The sequence below is a fragment of the Rhinoderma darwinii genome, chromosome 3 (genome assembly GCF_050947455.1).
Source record: "Rhinoderma darwinii isolate aRhiDar2 chromosome 3, aRhiDar2.hap1, whole genome shotgun sequence".
NCBI lineage: Eukaryota > Metazoa > Chordata > Amphibia > Anura > Rhinodermatidae > Rhinoderma > Rhinoderma darwinii.
This window is the reverse complement of record NC_134689.1, coordinates 165,868,182-165,889,423: the sequence shown is the minus strand read 5'-3', so window position 1 is coordinate 165,889,423 and position 21,242 is coordinate 165,868,182. Positions and strand designations below refer to the sequence as shown.

The following is a 21,242-nucleotide window of genomic DNA, read 5'->3' as shown; positions in this document are numbered from 1 at the left end:
CATTTAAATGCATTCGATATTTGACAAGTCAAATACCTTTTAATTATGATGGTAATCATGAATTGTAAAGAAGTGCATTGGGTCTTTTATTTGGGAAAATTGTACCATATAAACCAACCCTAAGAAAGTTCCTCCACATTTGTATGACACTACTCATCTCAATATGGCCACCCTTCTGCCTGCAAACCTGTGGTGCACTCTCCACTCTCTCTTTTTTCCCCAACATCGCTTAACGTATGCATGCACCGGCGGACGACACTTTGTTGTCCTCCTTCGCCTTCTCTCTCTCTCTTTATTCTTTAGTGTTCTGTAGCCTTCATGATTTCAGAACGCTCGGATTGGTCTTCCCCAGCTCCGGTGTATACTTTGATCATTTTATGTGCCACCTAATATGCAGTTTTCCCCCAGTCATTATCTAACATTGGTTAAGAGAGCAACATATACCCTCTAGTCTGCCTGCATCTATGTCACCCATCACCCGCTTTCTATATCCGTCAGATCGCTATATCCGTCAGTATATGTGTGTAACCTTTTCGTCCCTTCTCAGCCTCCATGCTCTTCGCATTACTCAGTGTCCTGTAGTCTTGACAACCACGGAGCGCACTGATTGGTTCCCTGCTCCGTTGCTTAGTGACACCGTCAAAGAGATATAATCCACTGCTCGCCAATATATATGAGTTTCCATATGCAATATCCAGTGTTCTGGCTTCTTCCCCTATCTATTTAACAATTCATTATTCTACACAGTCCTTTCTTTCCCCAACAGCCCCCTCACACACACTGTATTAAGTACCTCCATGACAAGTATATCTTAAATCTCGACTCATTTTGATTTGTGTTTAAACTATATGTTTTTATATATATTCCACCAATTCTTTTTTTATATACACTACCTATTAAATATTTTTTCTGATCATTATTGTGTTGTATCAATGTTATTTGACCTTAACCCATTAGACCCGGCCCCCTTGACCCTAGGATATCATACTTTAATTTTCCCTCCTTTTTGTTTGTGTGTATATAAACCCCTGTATGATGTACTCCTGTTAGACTTGCTTGAGAAAGACTCTTGTTCGGTGTTGAAACGCATAAATCAATTTTTCCAAATGGATTCCAGTCTCTGTCCTTCATCCAGCAGCGCCCAGTTATCCTTGTTTTTCTACTTTACTCATGCTACTATTTGTGGATTCTTTTATACACTATGTACAGAGTTGTGCCTGTTATTAGAACATCTTGCCCAGCTGAGAAGTTATATCTCCCTCTGTTCATTCACATCATACAAGAGGTTTCTTCACTATGGTTTGCCGTGTTTTTATTTCTTCAAAAAGTTTCAAACAAAAGGGTGAGAAAAAGTGGAATATGTAATAACGATATAAACGTTTTGTATGTTTGCTACTTTTCTGTTCGAATTGGAATAAAGATGCTGGGAGGATGCATGGAAACTATAATCTTGTTTATGTAATTCAGTAAAACTTTTAATTTCATACTTACATAAAACTTTCATGTATTGCCATGCTGACCTTGGAGCTTTTATTGTAAGGCAGATAATAAGTACTGTACCAATGGGTGATTGCCGTCTTCTATCTGTGTTTTGCTCATAATTAACATCACACTATGTGGTTCAGATTTGGCTGACAATTTGTATAGGTCTTTCACAAAGTCTTATCAGCTACCTGGTAATTTGCATATCATTACCCTCTATAATCCTTCATTTGAGCTATGCCAGGATTAAAAACTCTAATTAACTTTTTTATAAAGTGTTTTAGTCTGGTTAAAATTTATTTTATGGAACCTGAATTTTAATTAACTCGGTTCACGCCTACATTTCAACAAAAGCGGTTTGACAATTTGATTTGTAAATGTTTAAAAAATAATATAATGTACATAAGGAATTAATTTATTGTTATTTTGCTTGGATGGTGAGTACATAAATATATTATTGCATAATAAACATTTAATATGGTTTTAATATATTTTAATTATATGCTGGTGCCCAAATAAGTAAGGTCACTGGGTTTTCTAACTTTTATAACATGCAGGTATGTAGGAAAACTTATGAATAGGTGTACAATTGATTTGTGTAACTACCATTCATTTCAACCGAAAGATGCCCACGCACGTATGACCAGCCTTTTGCTAACAATAAAATCACCATATACCAGACATTGGCTTTATCAGGCTCCATCAATGTGACTTTGAAGTCACCACTTACCTAAATAAAAAATACAGTTGTTATTATCATATTACAGTGAAACTCAGGGCAAATTTTCATAATTAGTTAAAAAGGCCTAATAAAATATTGTAATATACCAGAGCCATTTTAACTACCTTAACTACTAGTATTTAACATCTGTCCATTTTAGCTATTTCCAACTGCATTTGAACAAAAAAAGCAGAGATTTATTTTATCTAAACATAAGCAGAGAGCTGTCAGTATTAACAGTAGTATGTGCAGAATGCATGCAGGGGTGGGCAGAACAGGAAGTCCGTGAGATGCAGCTTCAGCCAATAAGAGCAGAGCATAAGAAGTGATACCAGAAAATGGGGCATTGTTTGGCAACTTTTCCTGAACAACCCAGTAACATGCATTCATTTTGTTATTTCCTGTGGTGTGTGGGAATATTTGAAACATGCATTTGAGGGACCTGAGAGAAAGAAGTAATGACCCTAGTGGCTCCATTTTACTAATTGTGAAAATTTGCCCAAAGTTTCACTTTAAATGAGTATTTCATCATGACTTTATTTATGTATGTAACACAGGAAGCTTTGTGAAAAATACCTTATATGTTGCCTACAGACTTACAATTTACATTAACAATGTAATAAGGGATTCTTACAATTTATCAGCATTATTGCTAGAATTTTGATCCATTGGGGGAAAAAAAATGGGGACTGAGACATGTCACGAAAGTATTTGGCTGAAAAACCCACTGGCATATATGTGACCTGAAGCTTGTCTAGACCATGTAATTTCTCTAGAAGTTCAATTTATATCTCACATTTGGCCAAACAAAGTAAACATTTTCTGCATGTTTTAGAATAATCTGGTTAATAATGGAATACGGGGACATAGCTTCAGTGTTGACATGCTACTTTCCCTCTCATTTGCTTTCAGAACAATGCCAATCCAGTTTTGAGTTGAAAACCTGAATAATCCAAGATAGATTAATTGGTTGTGAGACTCTGCCTATGACTGGATTCACACACTGTTTATAATCATTTCCTGCTGCATTTTATGGGACTTTTTTGTGTGCAAAAACACAGAGACAAAATGTTTACTAAGAGTGAATAAGAATATCTTATTTTCATTTTGCACATTGGGAGAGATTTTATCAAAATTGGTGCAAAAAAAAAAAAAGTGGAGTAGTTGCCTACTATTAACCAATAAAGTAGTGCTTACATTTTTCAAATTCCCTCTGAAAAGTGAAAGGTGAAATATGATTGGTTGCCTTGGGAAACTTCTCTATTTGTCCTTTGCACCAGTTTTGATAAATCTTCACCAAATGTGTGGTTTATTGAGTGGTTTTTGAGTGGTTTTTGACCCAGTTTTATTTTTATGGCATTTTGATGCTTTAGAACCGCACTTTACCTAAATAAATACATTAAAAAGCAATTTTTTTGCATTGTGGTTTCTGCCTTTTTTCAAGTGTCTTGGAACTGTTTAGCCTCTTAAGACATAAATACATCTGGTTGTTTTGATAAAAAAGTTCACACAGGGCGGATACACTGCTTAATAGCACGCAGCGTATCCACCCTGTCTGCCACAGGGAAGTCTGGGCGAGAAAGCGCACCAAACTGTGGTGCAGGCTTTCGACCAGGATATGTCCACTGCGAAAAACTGCTTAGCCGGCATGCTAGCAGGCCATCCTCCTGGGATGACGTCTCATCCCAGGAGACCACTCCAGCCTGTCATCCCAGGAGGATGAAACATAGACTCCTAGGTAAGTTTAATATTGTTTTTGTTTTCTGTGTTCCATTTTTTGCGGGGGGATCGCTGCGAATCCGCCGCAAAAAAACGGAACTGCTATTTGATGCAAGATTGCATCCCCATTGGATTCAATGGGGAAATCCCACAACATATAAGCAGCGTTTACGTAAAGACAATTGACATGCTGAGGAATGAAATTCCGCACTGCAGGTAAATTTTTGAGCGGTATTTCCGCTCAGTATTTACCTCATCCACTTTGCTGCTACTGTATTTGCTGCGGACCTTCAGCAACTAATTCCATTGCGGACAATCTGCAGTATTTACGCAAAGTATGAACTGGCCCTTATATTATTATTTAGTACTTTAGGGCCTATTCAGACGAATAGTCTTGCTCAAGTCTGTGTGCTTTCTGAGTGTAGAACAGACAGCACACGGACTGAACACTGATTCAATGGATCAATTTACATGCTCTATTTTCAACATGGCCAATTGGTCTGTGCAGAGAAAATCGCAGCATGCATTACTTTTGTCCAATTCTCTCACTAGACTCAAGTCAATGGGCCAGTAATAAAATCTGACCGCATATCGATGTCATCCAAGTGCAGTCAGTTTTTCACGGATTGGTTGCTAACAGATGCTGAAAAAAAAGCAGAATGTACTGACTCAGCAGCATCAGTTATTTTTGACGTACGTAAAAAACTGATGATCACTGATGCTACACGGATGTGAAAAACAGACACATGGAACGCACTCTGACAAATTACTGAATCTGCAAAATCATCAGGATCTCCCTGACGAAACACAGATGAGTTTTACAACGCTCGTCTGAATACAGCCTTAGGCCCTGTTCACATGTGCTCTAAGTTTTCCGTTCTTCTGTTTTGTCATAGAAATAGAGGAACGAAAAAATGGAATTTGTGGAGCTACTGCATCAGGGACACTAACGGCGCTTGATGGAATCCATTGACTTTAATGCTTTTCATCGGATTTCAGTGAGGGTATCTGTCTTTTATCACTTTAATTGCAGTTAAGTTACAAAATTATTTCCTTCTTTATTTACATTGGAGGATTAGGACACGAGTAAAATAAATCAAAATCGAAATGTCACCTGGACTTCAGAGAATAAGAAGCTGTTTGTCAACTACATTGAGATCAGAGGTCAAGTCCATCAGATCTTAGATGCCCTGTGACAGAATGCCAACCATCTGGTCTGCAATATCCCTGACATCCTATTTATTTTGCCTAGTTACTAAGTACTATACGGCAGATAAATATTAGCATGTAGAAAGGCATCGATTTGCATAAAACATCTCCTATACTCATGTCAGCTCAGCCTGCTATTAAACAATATTGTATATTACCCTGCGGTGCTTTATATTTAAAGCAGATTTCATGGCAATGTAAGACAGTTTCAGATCTTACACTAAACCAGCAATCTGTTCCCTCAGACAAAATGTCTCTTGCAACAGATAATTCAGAAATGGAGAGATGCCAAAGAAGAAATGGGCTCCAGGGTATTCTCAGATAGGACACGGGAAAGACATGTGTACCGTGAAGCTCAGGTAACTGCACAAAGGGGGCAGATTATTATTTCTTTACCTAAACTATTAGCATTTGGATATGCCAGGACTGTAAATTATGAAGCAAACAGATGACAGTAAACATGAAAAGCTTTACACGAATGCCCTAGAGCAAGCAAACTCCTGTGTAAATAGCGAGCATACTAGCCTTCTGTCGGATGTAGTGTTTTCTCTTCAAAAGCTAATATAATCTGCGGAAACATTTTCTAAAAGCTCTGATAATTTGTGCGATACAGGCCAAACAGTTTCTTTATACTTCTCTCACCAGGATGCCAGAATCACACCAAGAGACCTCTTAGATTCTACAATATAGATCTCTAAGACGGAATTAGATGAACTTGGAGTGTTTCTTTTATGAAAACCGCAGACTTATCTTATTATACATGAGCTCTCTACCTGCACCGGAGTACTTAACGCTACATGGATCTATTTGAGTCTAAATATAATACTGAGATGAAATATTCAATATCAAATACAATTGTTTAATATAGATATGAGCCCAGAGCAAAATTATGTGTATTCTTCTAACTTTTAAATTATACTTCAACCGTCAAACTTCAGGACCAGTCTCTGTGGAATGGCCAACAAACTGAATCAACATTTCCACCAGAAACCTGTCAAAGTCAATGATTAGAAGATGCTAGTAGACTACTTTGGAAGTCTACCCCGAGGTTTAGTCTTCTTTTTTTTTCATATTTGCAATCTGTTATCTATATTGGTACCAGAAGTTAGAATTTAAAACATAGGGAAATATTCTGTGTATTTGGAAAAGTATTTTCTCCGCTTTAATTCCCTTTATATTAGAAGGATCCCCAACAATGAGCTTATAAGAAGGTCCTCTGCTGTTGAGACCACAGCAAGTAATTGTAGTTTGTGGGGGAACCTGGCAGCAAATCTTCAGTTTTCCTGCAGCCTCAACATAGGGAAAATAATATATTGCATAGTTCTCATTGAAATGCAAAAATCTAATGCACAGACCTGCTAGGTCCACCAGAACAAGAGACACTCTTTGTAGCTACTCTCTTATTTGGCTGAGATGAGCCTTGTGAACATGGGAACCACTTGAGTTGTTTTCTAATCCAAACTAACCTTTTAATGGGCTATTTTAGTTTCAACATATAACGCCTATTATTTGTATTATTAAATGTTTTTCTATTTTGTAATATAGTCAATTATTAAATTTCTCATGGTTGTCAAGATATCTGTTTCCATTGAATGGTATCCCTTATTATTTACTTCCAGAAGATAAAAAACTGTCCTGATAATGTGATGATTACACAGGTGCAGGGTTCGTAACAGATCTACTGTAATTATTGTGCAGGACATATAGAAAGATGTGCACCTGTGTGTTTATCACATGACCTGGACAGATTCTAACACTTTGGAAGTAAACAATGAAGTTACTCATATAATGACAGCAAACAGATATCTCAAAAACTGGGAAGAACTATACAACAAAGTATATTAGAATATTGAAAAATGTTTCCTAATACAATGAATACTTTTTTTTTTCTGAATCTTTTGAGTAAATTCTGAAACTAACATGAATCTTGCACTGGTAATTGCCTTCCCATACAAGAACATAGAGTTTGAAGAGTGACATGACAACACTCAGGCACTTAAATCCAACAAAACACTACTGTCACACTAATACACATAAAACTCCATATTGAAAATAATATCCCTCCAAAATAAATAATTCATCAATATAAAAAATAACAAAACACATAATTTGGACTCCAAATTGCTTCATGTATGCTAACCAGCCATCATTTACTAAAGGTTAATATAAAGTATATAAATAGTAACTGATTAAAACTTGTTTTCTTGGATACAATCCTGAAAGGGGTTGTCCGGGCACGGACAACTGATGTCTTTTCCACAGAATAGGTCATCAGTATATTATCAGTGGGGGTCCGACACCCAGACCTGATCTGGGCGCCGGATGTTATGCAGTGTATGCAGAGTTCAGAGTCAGAAGCAGATGGCATGCGGCCGTGCTGCAGAATTGCAGCTCTGCTCCTATTCACTTGAATAGGAGCAGAGCTGCAGTACTGCAGCTTGGCCGCCATTCTGGACCAGAGCCACCTGCTTCCGTCATGGACATCCCGTCTCTGGAGGCAGCCAATGCAGCTGATCGGTGCGGGGTCCAGGTGTCGGACACTCACCGATCATATACTGATGATGTATCCTGTGGATAGGTCATCAGTTGTCCATGCCCGGACAACCCCTTTAACAAACACCAATAAAGCTAAAAGATATGTATACTTATTTGCATGCTAGTACTAAGCACTTGAGTGTGCTAATATTAAGCACTTGTGCTTTAGGGAATACTAAAAGTATTCCCTGAAGCACAAATTATTTTAACAGCAGATGTGGAAGCATATTTATGCTGTTGTTATTCCAGAAGTAGTTTGCAAAAACATTCAAATAAAGTGCAAACAAAGATATTATATATACAGTATATGTTATTAGTGCACTAGACAACTCTCGCTAATGTCAGTATGAAAGGAAACGTGGACCTGTTTAGGAGGTGGTCATAACATTTACTGGTACATCACATGTTTAAAATGCTGCATATTAAGATTTTACAGCATCCCTCTCCAACCACAGGCCTTCTAGGTCTGTTGGCCCCAAATATAAAGGGGAAATTCTCAACAGAGATGTTAAAGGTTGTTTTTTGTAGATACTCCTTTATTTAAATAAAATGCTGTATATTAACATTTCTTATGCTGAATAGAATACACAATAGAAGTGAGATTCTGCTAATGTCACCATGACTGTTCTCAATGGCCTGTATTAAAGGGTATAAATCCATACGAACATACAAATGCCTAAGAACATTTTACATACAGTAATTCAATTCCTGAAAACTGTACACTATAAATAAATAAATACATATTTATCATTCAGCCATAACATTAAAACCCCCTGCCTAATATTGTGTAGGTTACACTTGTGCCGCCAAAACAGCTTTGACCCACAGAGGCATGGACTTCACAAGACCTCTGATGGTGTCATGTGAAATCACATCCTTTTTTCTGTAAGCTATGAAGTTGGGTCCTCCATGGAAGGAACTTGTTTTGCCAGCATATCCCACAGATGCTCGATCAAATTGAGATCTGGGGAATTTAGAGGCCAAGTCAACACCTTGAACTTTTTGTCATGTTCCTTAAACCATTCCGGAACAATTTTTTCAGTGTGGTAGGGCACATTATCCTGCTGAAAGAGGCCACTGCTATTAGGGAATTCCATTGGCATAAAGGGGTGTACCTGGTCTGTAACATTGTTTAGGTAGGTGTTACATGTCAAAGTAACCTCCACATGAATGCCAGGACCCAAGGTTTCCCACCAAAATATTGCTCAGACCATCACACTGCCTCCGACAGCTTCCATTTTTTTTTTCCTGGTGACATCTCTTCCTAAGGTAAGAGAAGCACATGCATCTGGCTGTCCACATGATATAAAAGAAAGCGTGATTCATTAGACCAGGCCATGTTCTTCCATTGCTCCATATCTGATGCTCACGTGCCTATTGTAGGCACTTTTGGTGGTGGACAGGGCTCACCATGAACACATTTTAATTAATTAGTGCAATTCTCACCAACTACCCTCTTTAATTTTTATTCATGCAAAATCCACCATTATTATTAAAGTTGGGCCATTTTGTTATACTGTATAACATTCCCCCTCATCTTATGGGAATTATATCAATCTACACAAAGCTCCATGTCGTGTATACTGTCTGCTGGAAAATGGGAATCGAATCAAGATCTGCCAATAGACAAGGTACAATGTCAATGCAGTGCCATACTCCTACCAGTTACTATTCACATACCTTATTCTCATTTCTTTTTGAGAGAAAAAAACTGTTATATATTGGAATAAACACCAATTTCTAGTCAATGATGTGAAATAAAATTGCTGAGAGGAAGAGATGAAATCCTATCAAGGATTGAACATCTTTCCTTCTCTCTATGTTTTTTTTTTTTTACACTAGTAATGGAAATATTTGTTCTGCATATAATAATAAAGAGAATTTCTACAAAGCTACAAAAGGCGACTTCACCGAACGCCAGGTTTTCTGAATGTCAGGCTTAGTTACATTACATACACACATAAGCTAGGAGTCATTATTGGGTTAAATGGGTGAATATATCTTCTATCACAGTAAAGGGCAATTCTGGTCATGATATGAGTCTCTGCTGGAGATTATTGGATCTTATACTGTAGTTATTCTAGAATGACCATCCTGCCTTCATCAACTGTTGTAACCTAAACCTAAATAACCTCTCAACCGAAATGAATCCTGCCCTTGGCATACTGATGCTGGTTGTGTGGATTGTATTATATTCCAGTTTCTTCAACACAACCTTACTTATGTCATTATAGGGCTTAGGAATATACACTCATCTGCTGTGACAATACAAATCAATAAACTTCTGCTGACAGGTTCCATTTGTATACAAGGCTTACAGTTCAATCCTTATTTAAGTTTTCAGCAGAATCGCTTCATACTTTCTCATGAGATGTATTTGTAGGACATTGCCAGAGGTGAGCAGAAAGTCTACAGGGCATAACCATGGCAGTAAATAGAACAGTAAACATTTATTTTCACCTTTCTCATTTGGGGATTGAGTTTTTCGGTAAAGTTTCAGTTGGAGTTTTGTCACAGTATTTAGTTATCCCAGAAGACTGGAACTTAGCTTGCCACCTATGCCCTCATCTATGTGACTACTTCAAGCCAGCAAGGGCATAAAGGTCACAAGACATATGCCTTTGCTTCTTATGAATCTCATTGAATCGGATTTATTCCTGCCAACTAATTGGCACTTTTATCTTTGATACCGCATCGACCGGATGCCCCAATAAAAAAAGATCATTCTTTAACAGGTCTATATATAATTTATCAATGTATTTATAAATCCAGAAAGAAAATAGTAATCCACATTTATTAATATGAAGTTTACATAATTCAAGGCTGTTTTGAAAAATTATATTTCTGTTTTATGTTACATATGCCTATAATTAGACATGGTTAATGCATGCCATAAAATAAAATAAAAAATCACTAATAGGAACGGGAATAGGGATATTGTGACAATTTTTACATATACCTGCATTACAGTGAAAAACATTCAGACTGTAATCTGATATCCATTCACATAATACAGGTTGCCATAAATAATACACAATGGAATATTATATAACCTACCCAGAAAACATTATCAAACAGTTGAAAAACAGGACAATATAACAGGACAGTATAATACAGAAAAACAGGACAGTCAATATTTTCAAAGTCAAATATAAAAAATGTTCTTTGATGAATTATCCATTGTAATCACAATACATAAAAAGCGCCACTCACCAAAACAATGGGAACTGAATTTAAAAAATTCAGCCTCGAGGTTCCCTCTCATATTTGGCTTCATATCTTGTTCACATCTTATTGTCTCTTTTCAATCCCATTATGGTAGGATATATATTGCTTAGATATTCTTCAAATACAGTGTTGAAGTATTGGTTTTTTTATGCTCCTTTTGAGCTTATACTGCTACCTTTATGAAGAGCTACAAAGGCTTAATGTAAGAATTCATGTATGACCAACTACAAGCAATAACTGTAGGGATATATCTAATTATGGTGGGATCGAGAGGAGACAATGAGATATGAACAGGATTTAAAGCCCTGCATATGAGATCAGGTTGGCATTACTGTCATTGAACCTTGAGGTTTCTTTATTTTACTTCCCAATGCTTCAGTGAAGGCAATAATGTTTTGCGGATGCCAGTGCTGCGACTGGAAAAACCTGAATGCAATTTTGGCCCCAAAAATATTATTTGGTGGTAAAAATGTAGTAATTCTAAAAAACGAACACTATTACATTAGTGAATTTCCAAGTTTACTCTTAATTTATAATCGTGCCCTAATATATTCTTGAAGGAAGCTCCATGGTGGAGCTTTACGGTAATTAATTAATGGTATTAGTATTCAGCGCACTTCTAGATATTAAAGTATGCCCATTTATTCATATGTATGTATTTGTCACTTACCTGATAAACCACCAACATCCATCTTCTTTAGGTTCTTTGCTTCAAGAATAACAACTGTTAGTTTGCCAGCCGTGGGTACATAGCGAAGGGAGAAGCAGATGTCACCAAGTTTTTCTTGCTGTAAAAACAATTCAAGCAATAAATCAGCCAAATCTGTTTGTGTTTATGCAGATTTATAGCGATTATGTGCCATAGCTGAGAAATAATTCTATAGCGTGGAGTCATTAGGATGGCTATGACATTATTACACTGATCCACTTACATTACTTTCACATAATGTAATTTTATTCTTTTCACCTCTTTGTTTATATGACATTTCATTATCACAAAAAAACAAAGCTGACATTTCTAGAGAATTATCCCAGTATTGAGCTAAACCACCCATTTAAGTAATTTTATAAGCAGCAACAAAGTAATATTTGATTTTTTTTATGAGAGAACTTAATGAAATTTATAGGACTATGGACCAAACCAAGAAAAGGAAAATGAAAATTAGCTCACTCACAGATTTTCAATGAACTTCCTGCTTCCACATTACTGCTGCAAAAGCGTAACTTCCAATGATGTCATGTGACTCTGCACGTCATGACATCACTCTGTACAAAATCTCTTAGGGATAGAGATAAGATTGCTCTTGGATTTTCAGATAATCTTATGTCTGTAGGGACTGTCATAAAATGCTAGGCATTTCTTATCAAAGACATAAAAACAAGTCTAAATCAGAATAGAAAAAAAAATCTAGAATTTATGGTTATATAAAATATATGGATGTTGAAGTCATCAAATCAGCGCCTTCATCCACAGGTTTCCATTGGCATGATATTGGTCAGCAAGCAGTACCATAACGGAAGAATGTACCTCTCTCCACCTCTGCACCCTCTTTTGCTACCTCAATGGGTCCAATATATATACATACATATATATATATATATATATATATATATATATATATATATATATATACACTTTTTTTACATTTTGTAATGTTGAGGCATTGTGCTAAAATGAAAAAAAGTTGGCCTGAGGAAGACACTAGTTCAGTGTTGAAACGCGTAGCCACCTATTGTTCAATAAATAATTATTATATATCTTCTATTTTTCATTGACTTTCCACCACAACCACGCAGCAGCGCCCTATAGGATCCTCCTTTTTCTTCCCTCGTATGCTAAAATGAAAAAAAAATTATAAAGTTTTTCCCCATCATTCTGCACTTAATACCCCAAAGTGAAAACCGAATTTTTAGAAATTCTTGCAAATTTATAGGAAATGAAAAGCTCAAATTTTGCATGGACATAAGTATTCAGACCCTTTGCTATGACACTTGAAATTTAGTTCTGGGGGCCTCCCATTTTTCTAGATCATCTTTGAAATGTTTCCACACCTTGATTGGAGTCCATCTATGGTAAATTCATTTGACTGGGCATGATTTGGAAAGACATACCCGGTCTATATAAGGTCTCACAGCTGACAATGCATATCTAAGCAAAAACCAAGCCATGAAGAGGAAAAAACTGCCCATAGAACTCAGAGACAGGATTGTGTGGAGGAACAGATTGGGAGAAGGATACAAATAAAATTCTTCACTGAAAGTTCCCAAGAGCAGAGTGGTCTCTATAATTCTTAAATGGAAGAAGTTTGGAATAACCAGAACTCTTTCTAGCACTGGCCACCCCACAAAATTCAGTAATGAGGGGAGAAGGGCCTTGGTAAGAGAGGTGACCAAGAACCCAATGATCAGTTTGGCTGAGCTCCAACGATCCTGTGTGCAGATGGGAGAAACTTCCAGAATATCAGCCATCAATGCAGCACTCCACCAATCTGGGCGTTATGGTAGAGTGGCCAGAAAGAAGCCTCTTCTCAGTAAAAGACATAAAAGCACGCCTGGAGTTTGTAAAAAAGATCTAAAAGACTCTCAGACTGTGAGAAACAAGATTCTGTGTTCTGATGAAACCAAGATTATTCTTTTTGACCACAATTCAAAGTTTCATGTCTGGAGGAAACCAGACACTGCTCATCACCTGCCCAATACCATCCCTACGGTGAAGAATGTTGGTGGCAGCATCATGCAGTGGAGGTGATCTTCAGTGGCTGGGATAGGGATACTGGTTAGGGTTGAGTGGAGAAAGTACAGAGATATTCTTAATGAAAACCTAATCCAGAGGGATCTGGACCTCAGACTGGGCAGAAGGCTCAACTACCAACAAGACAATGATCCTAAGCACATAGCCAAGACAACACAGGAGTGGCTTAGGAACAACTCTGTGAATGTGCTTGAGTGGCCAAGCCAGAGCTCTGACTTGAACCCAAGTAAACATTTCTGAGGAGACCTGAAAATGGCTGTCCACTGACAGTCCCCATCCAATCTGAGAGGGCTTGAGAGGATCTGCAGAGAAGAATGGCAGAAAATCCCGAAATCCGGGTGTACGAATCTTGTGTCATCATACCCAAGAAGACTGGAGGCTGTTATCGCTGCCATAGGTGCTTTAGCTAAAGTACTGCGTAAATGGTCAGAATACTTATATCAATGCAATATTTTAGTTTTTCCTTTTTTAATAAATTAGCAGAGATTACTAACATTCTGTTTGGACTTTGTCATAATGGGGTATTGAGTGCAGAATGATGGGGGAAAAAAATGACTTTTTTACTTTAGCACAAGGCCTCAACATGACAAAATGTGAAAAAATGTAAAGGGTCTGAAGACTTTTTTTCTGAATGCATTGTGTATATATATATATATATATATATATATATATATATATATATATATATATATATATATATATATATTCAATATATATATATATATATATATATATATATACATATATATATATATATATATATATATATATTTATACACAGTATATAGAAAAGCTCTTGGAATTAAAATGTGTAATAAGCTAAGAAAACATATAACATGTTGGCGCTATATAAGTAACAGAAATAAATTAATTAATTAAAATTGAGAAAAAAAGAATAAGAAAAAAATTAAAAATCCTGAGATAATGCAGACGTGCCTTATCAGTAGATAAAAGCTTTACCTTCCACATGCACAGGGCATATAAACCATTAGAGTATAGATTATTTTGGCAAAAGCACAGTCAGCAAAACAGGGGTTTCAGTTATCTGCTGCTTTGTGATGTATTTCATATTTCAGTGTCAGCAATATGAGTGTGAGCTTCAACTACAGATTTTGGTAGGTGAAAAAAAATAACACTTTATATTTCTAATAAGAAATTGTTGAAGAAACAATGGCTATAAAAACTTGGTAGATACAAAGACTCAATAGCTTTTCACAAAATAAGATTTTAGATCAACAGTCAAATATATAGCTTGAAGCTTCTGGGCTCCAGTACAAAATCTGTACCACGAACGACCCCTTTTCCCTCCCCAAAGCATTACATACTGGGCCCTCTCAGGTTCTACTGCCGGCGTGTGAATATCGGTTCTTTAAAAGATGTTTAGTTCATAGAATATGTCATTTATTAGACCTCAAGATTATTAAAAAGAAAAATAGATTACCCTAAAGGGGTTATGTGAGAACTTTTTGCGTGTAAACTATGGTAGAGACAAATAGGGGGAGGGGGCTTTATCAATGGAATTCAGCCTGTTTGTATAATTGCAATCCCACAGGATAGGGGATACATGTGTGATTCACTGGGGGAACCCCAGCGATAAGGATAACGGGGGACCGAAAGTTCCCCAAAGTGCTCTATGAGAAGCATGGGACTTCTCCTGTGTCCGGCTTGTGTTTCTGGCAGCTCCGTAGAAATTAATGGAGAGCCAGTCGCGCTTGTGCACATGCGTGACTGGTGCTCCATTCATTTTTATGGAGCTTTTGAACACATAAGCCGGACACAGAACCTGGAAGTCCCATGCTTCTCATGGTGCACTTCGGGGGACTTCTGGTTCCCCGTTCTCCTTATCGCTAGGGGTCCCAGCGGTCCGACCCCCAGCGATCACACATTTATCCCCTATCAACAGGATATGTGTTTTCTGTGATAACCCCTTTAAGTAGCGTGTGATACATTCCCCATGTTTTGGAATTGAGCACACGCAACACTAGTTCTTCAGATATTTTGTAATTATTGTACACCTACTGCTGTATAACTGTCTCATTACAAAAAGCTAGTGCGACATTTCCTGAAAGACATCAGCTACTCAGAAGGCATCAGTCTATTAGTGAAAATAGGTAGTAAGATATTAAACTGAATAATCTCAAGAGAAGGGACATTTGTATTTAGAATTTGTAATTACATTGCTGGAAAAAATGTACCCTTAAGCCCAATGCACATGGCAGAGCACAGAGTCTCTTCGGCAGCACACGGGGTCCCTACAGCTTTGTAATATGAAGCCGTAAGCACTTTGCATAACGTTGTATAGTGCTGTGTACGGTACTGGATTACAGAGTTATTCTCCTCTATAAGTAATTCTTCTATGGAAGAATACCTCTGTAATACAGTGTGCAGTGGATCATTCCATGACAGAAAAAAACCTCTCTATACCTCTGTATGAAATTAGAGGCATGTACAGTATGGACAGATAGACGGCTATGAGTGCCATATCACGCCTCTGTACAGAGCTGTATTACGGCAGTGTGCAAGAGGCTTTACAACACAAGTTATGAAACATGCAGCAGTTTCCTACTTAAACATTACTTTATCATTTTAATTAGTATTACTGTATTACTTTATAAAAGCAGCAACAATCTTCATAGTAAGAACAGTAATATTAATAAGAATAGTGAACCTATATGTCCATATATAATTAGAGGCACCAAAGGTCCACACGCGGGTATACATCATAAGCAGGAATAATCAGTTGTGAGATATTGGGTCGGTTACTCAGGTACACACATCTTAATTAATATAAATATCAGAATTTTGGAATAGCTACTGCAGCGATATATGCAGCTCCGTTACACGTTTGTGATCTTTTGGATTACCTATATGCATGAAAATGCAATTGGTTCAATCCTATAGATCCTGGGGGCTGGAACTCTTTGACCACGGAAGTGTGGCCAGGGATCTTGTATACCCGCGTGTGGACCTTTGGTGCCTCTAATCTGTTCACATACACAAATCGTTAGACATTTTATGTGTACCATCATATCTACACTGATTATCCCTAGGAGCATATTCTAGATTATGTTTTGATTTTCTTTTGGTTGGCACTATACTTTATACCATAAATAATTGTGCTATAACTCTTACCTCTCCAACTAGACAGGGTCTATTGACCTGTGGTTGGCTGACAACGTGGGACGCTCTGCGAGTGATGTTTACGGTGCGGAGCGTACATTTTCGTCATTACGCTCTTGGAGCGTCATGTTGCATAGCAACGTAGGACTTCCGGTCTCTTAAAACGGATGTTGACAACTCACTCACACTTCGAATACAACGTGGTGTGGAATAATTATCGTGACACATACAACCTGATGGTGATTTTCAGCAAGAAGGTCCTGAAGCTCTGATTGGTGAGTGGAACTATCATGATTAGTTCTGATACAACTGGCGCATATATGATTATGCTATAATCATGGAACTTTGTACTTTTGCTATGTTGTATTGTTGTTTGCTATATATGTATATACACTTGCACTTCATGTATCAATTTTTCGATTGTATTTGATACCGTAATAACAATGTATTTCTTGCACTATGCACTTAATTTGTATTTTAATTAGATTAATTATGCACATGCCTTTTTGCTCTACATAAACTGTTATCACTCAGTGTGTCACTATGCTTGATAAAGGTCCTATTGTTGGACAGAAACTTCGCTGTTTGTTGGCTGAATAAAACCACTATTTTTTCACATTTGGAGTGCTGCAAGATCTCTACTTTTATATATATATATATATATATATATATATATATATATATATATATATATATATACACATACATACACTAGTCCTTCTCAATGAATTTGAATATCATCAAAAAGTTAATTTATTTCAGTAATACAATTCAAAAAGTGAAACTCATCATATAGATTCATTACACACAGAGTGATCTATTTCCAGATTTATTTCTTTTTTAATGTTGATGATTATGGCTAACAGTTAATGAAAACCCAAAATTGAGTCTCTCAGAAAATTAGAATATTGGGTAAAAGTTGAAGATTGTAGACTCATGGTGTCACACTCTAATCAGCTAATCAACACCAAACACCTGCAAAGGTTTCCTAAGCCTTTAAATGGTCCAACATTCTGGTTCAGCAGGCTACACAATCATGGGGAAGACTGCTGACTTAACAGTTGTACAGAAGACAGTCATTGACACCCTCCACAAGGAGGGTAAGCCAAAAAAGGACATTGCTACAGAAGCTGGCTGCTCAAAGAGTGCTGTATCCAAGCATATTAATGGAAAGTTGAGAGGAAGTAAAAAGTGTGGTAGAAAAAGATGCACAAGCAACAGGGATAACCGCTGCTTTGAAAGGATTTTTAAGAAAAGGCCATTCAAGAATCTGGGGGAAATTCAGAAGGAGTTGACTGCGGCTGGAGTCAGTACTTCCAGAGCCACCACACACAGACGTATCCAGGACATGGACTACAACTGTCACATTCCTTGTGTCAAGCCACTCATGACCCAGTGACAACATCAGAAGCGTCTTACCTGGGGTAAGAAGAAAAAGAACTGGTCTGTTGTTCAGTGGTTCAAAGTCCTGTTTTCAGATGAAAGTAAATTTTGCATTTCATTTGGAAATCAAGGTCCCAGAGTCTGGAGGAAGAGTGGAGAGGCATCAATCCAAGTTGCTCGCGGTCCAGTGTGAAGTTTCCACAGTGTGATGGTTTGGGGAGCCATGTCATCTGCTGGTGTTGGTCCACTGTGTTATATCAAGTCCAGAGTCAACACAGCCGTCTACCAGGAAATTTTAGAGCACTTCATGCTTCCCTCTGCTGACAAGCTTTATGGAGATGCTGATTTCATTTTCCAGCAGGACTTGGCACCTGCCCACACTGCCAATACCTGGTTTAATAACCACAGTATCACTGTGCTTGATTGGCCAGCAAACTCGCCTGACCTAAACCCCATAGAGAATCTATGGGGTATTGTCAAGAGGAAGATAAGACACCAGACCCAACAATGCAGATGAGCTGAAGGCCGCTACAAAAGCAACCCGGGCTTCCATAACGACTCAGCAGTGCCACAGGCTGATCACCTCCATGCCACGCCGCATTGATGAAGTAATTCATGCAAAAGGAACCCCAACCAATACTGCACATACTTTTCAGTAGGACAACATTTCGATATTAAAAATCATTTTTGAAATTGGGCTTAATTAATATTCTAATTTTCTGAGATACTAAATGTTAGGTTTTCATTAACTGTTAGCCATGATCATCAACATTAAAATAAAAAAATGCTGTAAATAGATCACTCTGTGTGTAATGAATCTATGTATATAATATATGACGTTCACTTTTTGAAATTAATATATATATATATATATATATATATATATATATATATTTTTTTTTTTTTAAACTAGTCTTAAGTCTTTTTGAGAGGTACATACACTAATAGCAAATTGGCACATCCACTTGACTTGATTAAAACCATGTATTATGCATATATTACATATGTTTAATCACATATGCCTAATTCCGAGCTTCAGGCATACAGTACATCTTGTTCGGTTCTCCATTTTGCTATGTAAACCATCTTATCTTCTGTCATTACAGCTGTTTCAGCATACAGATGTACTGTCCCTTTTTCCCCAAATCCCAGTCCTAGTTTTTTTGTTTGTTCTAATATTATCTTTGCAACCTGGGCAGTGTTTCATTGACATTATCGTCATGAAGCAAACCAATATGGAGCAAGCAGTTGGTGGCTACGCCTTTGTGTAGATGCAAAGCTAATTTTTTTAAATTGCATTGAGGAACTTTAAACCTTCAGTACAATTTCCATTGTGACCTAGCTAGAGAGGCCATCAGAATGTCAAATTTATATTCAGTTCTCTAAAATGTTATTTGCAAGACTTCACCTGTTGCATGTAGGAACATTCTAAATCTTACGGCACATTTACAGGGGCCAGTAATCGACGAACAATCGTGTTTTTTTTATAAACGCTCATTCCCAATTATTGGTCTGTGTAAACAGAACAGCCATCAGCCGACAAACGAGCAAACGCTCATTTGTCGGCTGATCACATCTATTATACAGCCAATAAAATCATCGGATGTGCTGCCGACAATAATGCAAACTGATGGGGACGGAACGCTCTTATTAATGATCATTTGTCCCCATATAGTTAAGAATCAGTCTGTGTAAAAGATCCTGTTAACAATTGCTGATCGACTTATTATATCATCAATCGGCGCTCATTCTGCCCATGTATACCAGCTGCCCATGACACACCAAAGCTACAGGGTATCCATATCTCCTGCAGTTTTTCTACATCCTGTAAACAGACATTTTCATTACTAAATATAACCTATACTATGTGTCTCATAGGAGAAGTATAGGTGCGTACATATACTTGATACTTTTCTTCTATTTAGGATCCATTCCTGTACTAATACATGTTTTCAAGCATCAGAATGGACTCTTAGTTTTGTAGGATAAGGTATTCATACAAGTTTCATATGAAGAGATGAGAGTTAGAGTCCCCTCCGGACTATACAATGTTATGCTGTGCAAAAGGGGTCTCCAGTGGCCTAATTATCTTATATAGGGACCATGTGGATCCAGTTGTAGTTTTTTTTTTCTGCACATAAATAATGGATGGGAGTACATTACTTTGATCATTACATGAAATGTGCAAGGTATAGTTAGAGGTTCCCACAGCGTGACTTGCAGAAACAGCATTAACCTTCTTCTTTAGAACACTAAACTGACAGCAAGCAAGTTCTTCTCTCTGAGCTGATTGTCATGCATTACTTATCACTCGTAATTTACATAAGTGTGTCACATGAAAGGAAATGTATCAAAATGAATATTTTGCTGGAGAACTTATCAAAGGAAAATCAGGCCATTTCTATGGCAAAGTGACGACTAATCAGCTGATCCCTGTTCTTTTCTTGGTTTTGAGAAATACATGCATGCTATATATTGGTAAGATTATTACTGACAATGCATATGCCTCTATTAAATGCAGCTGTTGGTTTCCAGTATGAGAAAATATTGACCTAGGGCAACTTACCATGACTTAAGGCTCTATTAGATGGAGCGTTTATCATACAAATTTTTGTATAATCGTTCGAATTTAAGAGATGATCGCCATGTGTAATAGCGTGCAACGATCGAACGATGAACAATAAATCGGTGAGTTTCTGTGGATGGGTCACATCTACTTGGGTGAAAGATTATCATTCATTGCTGCCACATCCCCTTGTCTAATCAGAAATGTTCCAGTCGTTAGCAGTTTAGAGATGAGGTGTTGGCGAACGAGCAACGATCACAGTAACGACTGAACAGCAATAATAGACCGTCTTTTGAGCATAAACGACTCTCTAAATAATCACTCGTCCATGAAAGAATATCTACCCATGTAATAGGACCCTTAAGTTCTTTCTATTCTACATAATTACACGGGAAGTTCAGCCCGCAACCCTCTTATTGAGCTTACACAAATCATCACGATGAATTGAAATATGGCATCCATTTTATTACTTAAATAACAGCACAGCAATCCCCATGTATTAGCACACTACTGTCTTAATGCTACAT

General features: G+C 37.2%; 1 protein-coding gene across 2 annotated transcripts in view; it reads right to left on the bottom strand.

Annotated features, from left to right (window-relative positions):
• Nucleotides 1-21,242, bottom strand: part of SYT1 (synaptotagmin 1) — a 514,105-nt gene that overhangs the window by 49,703 nt on the left and 443,160 nt on the right. For both annotated transcript variants that reach the window (XM_075857001.1, XM_075857002.1), the window contains exon 11: nt 11,565-11,682. In XM_075857001.1, coding sequence (XP_075713116.1) covers nt 11,565-11,682 — 118 coding nt within the window. The remainder of the gene's footprint in view (nt 1-11,564; nt 11,683-21,242) is intronic.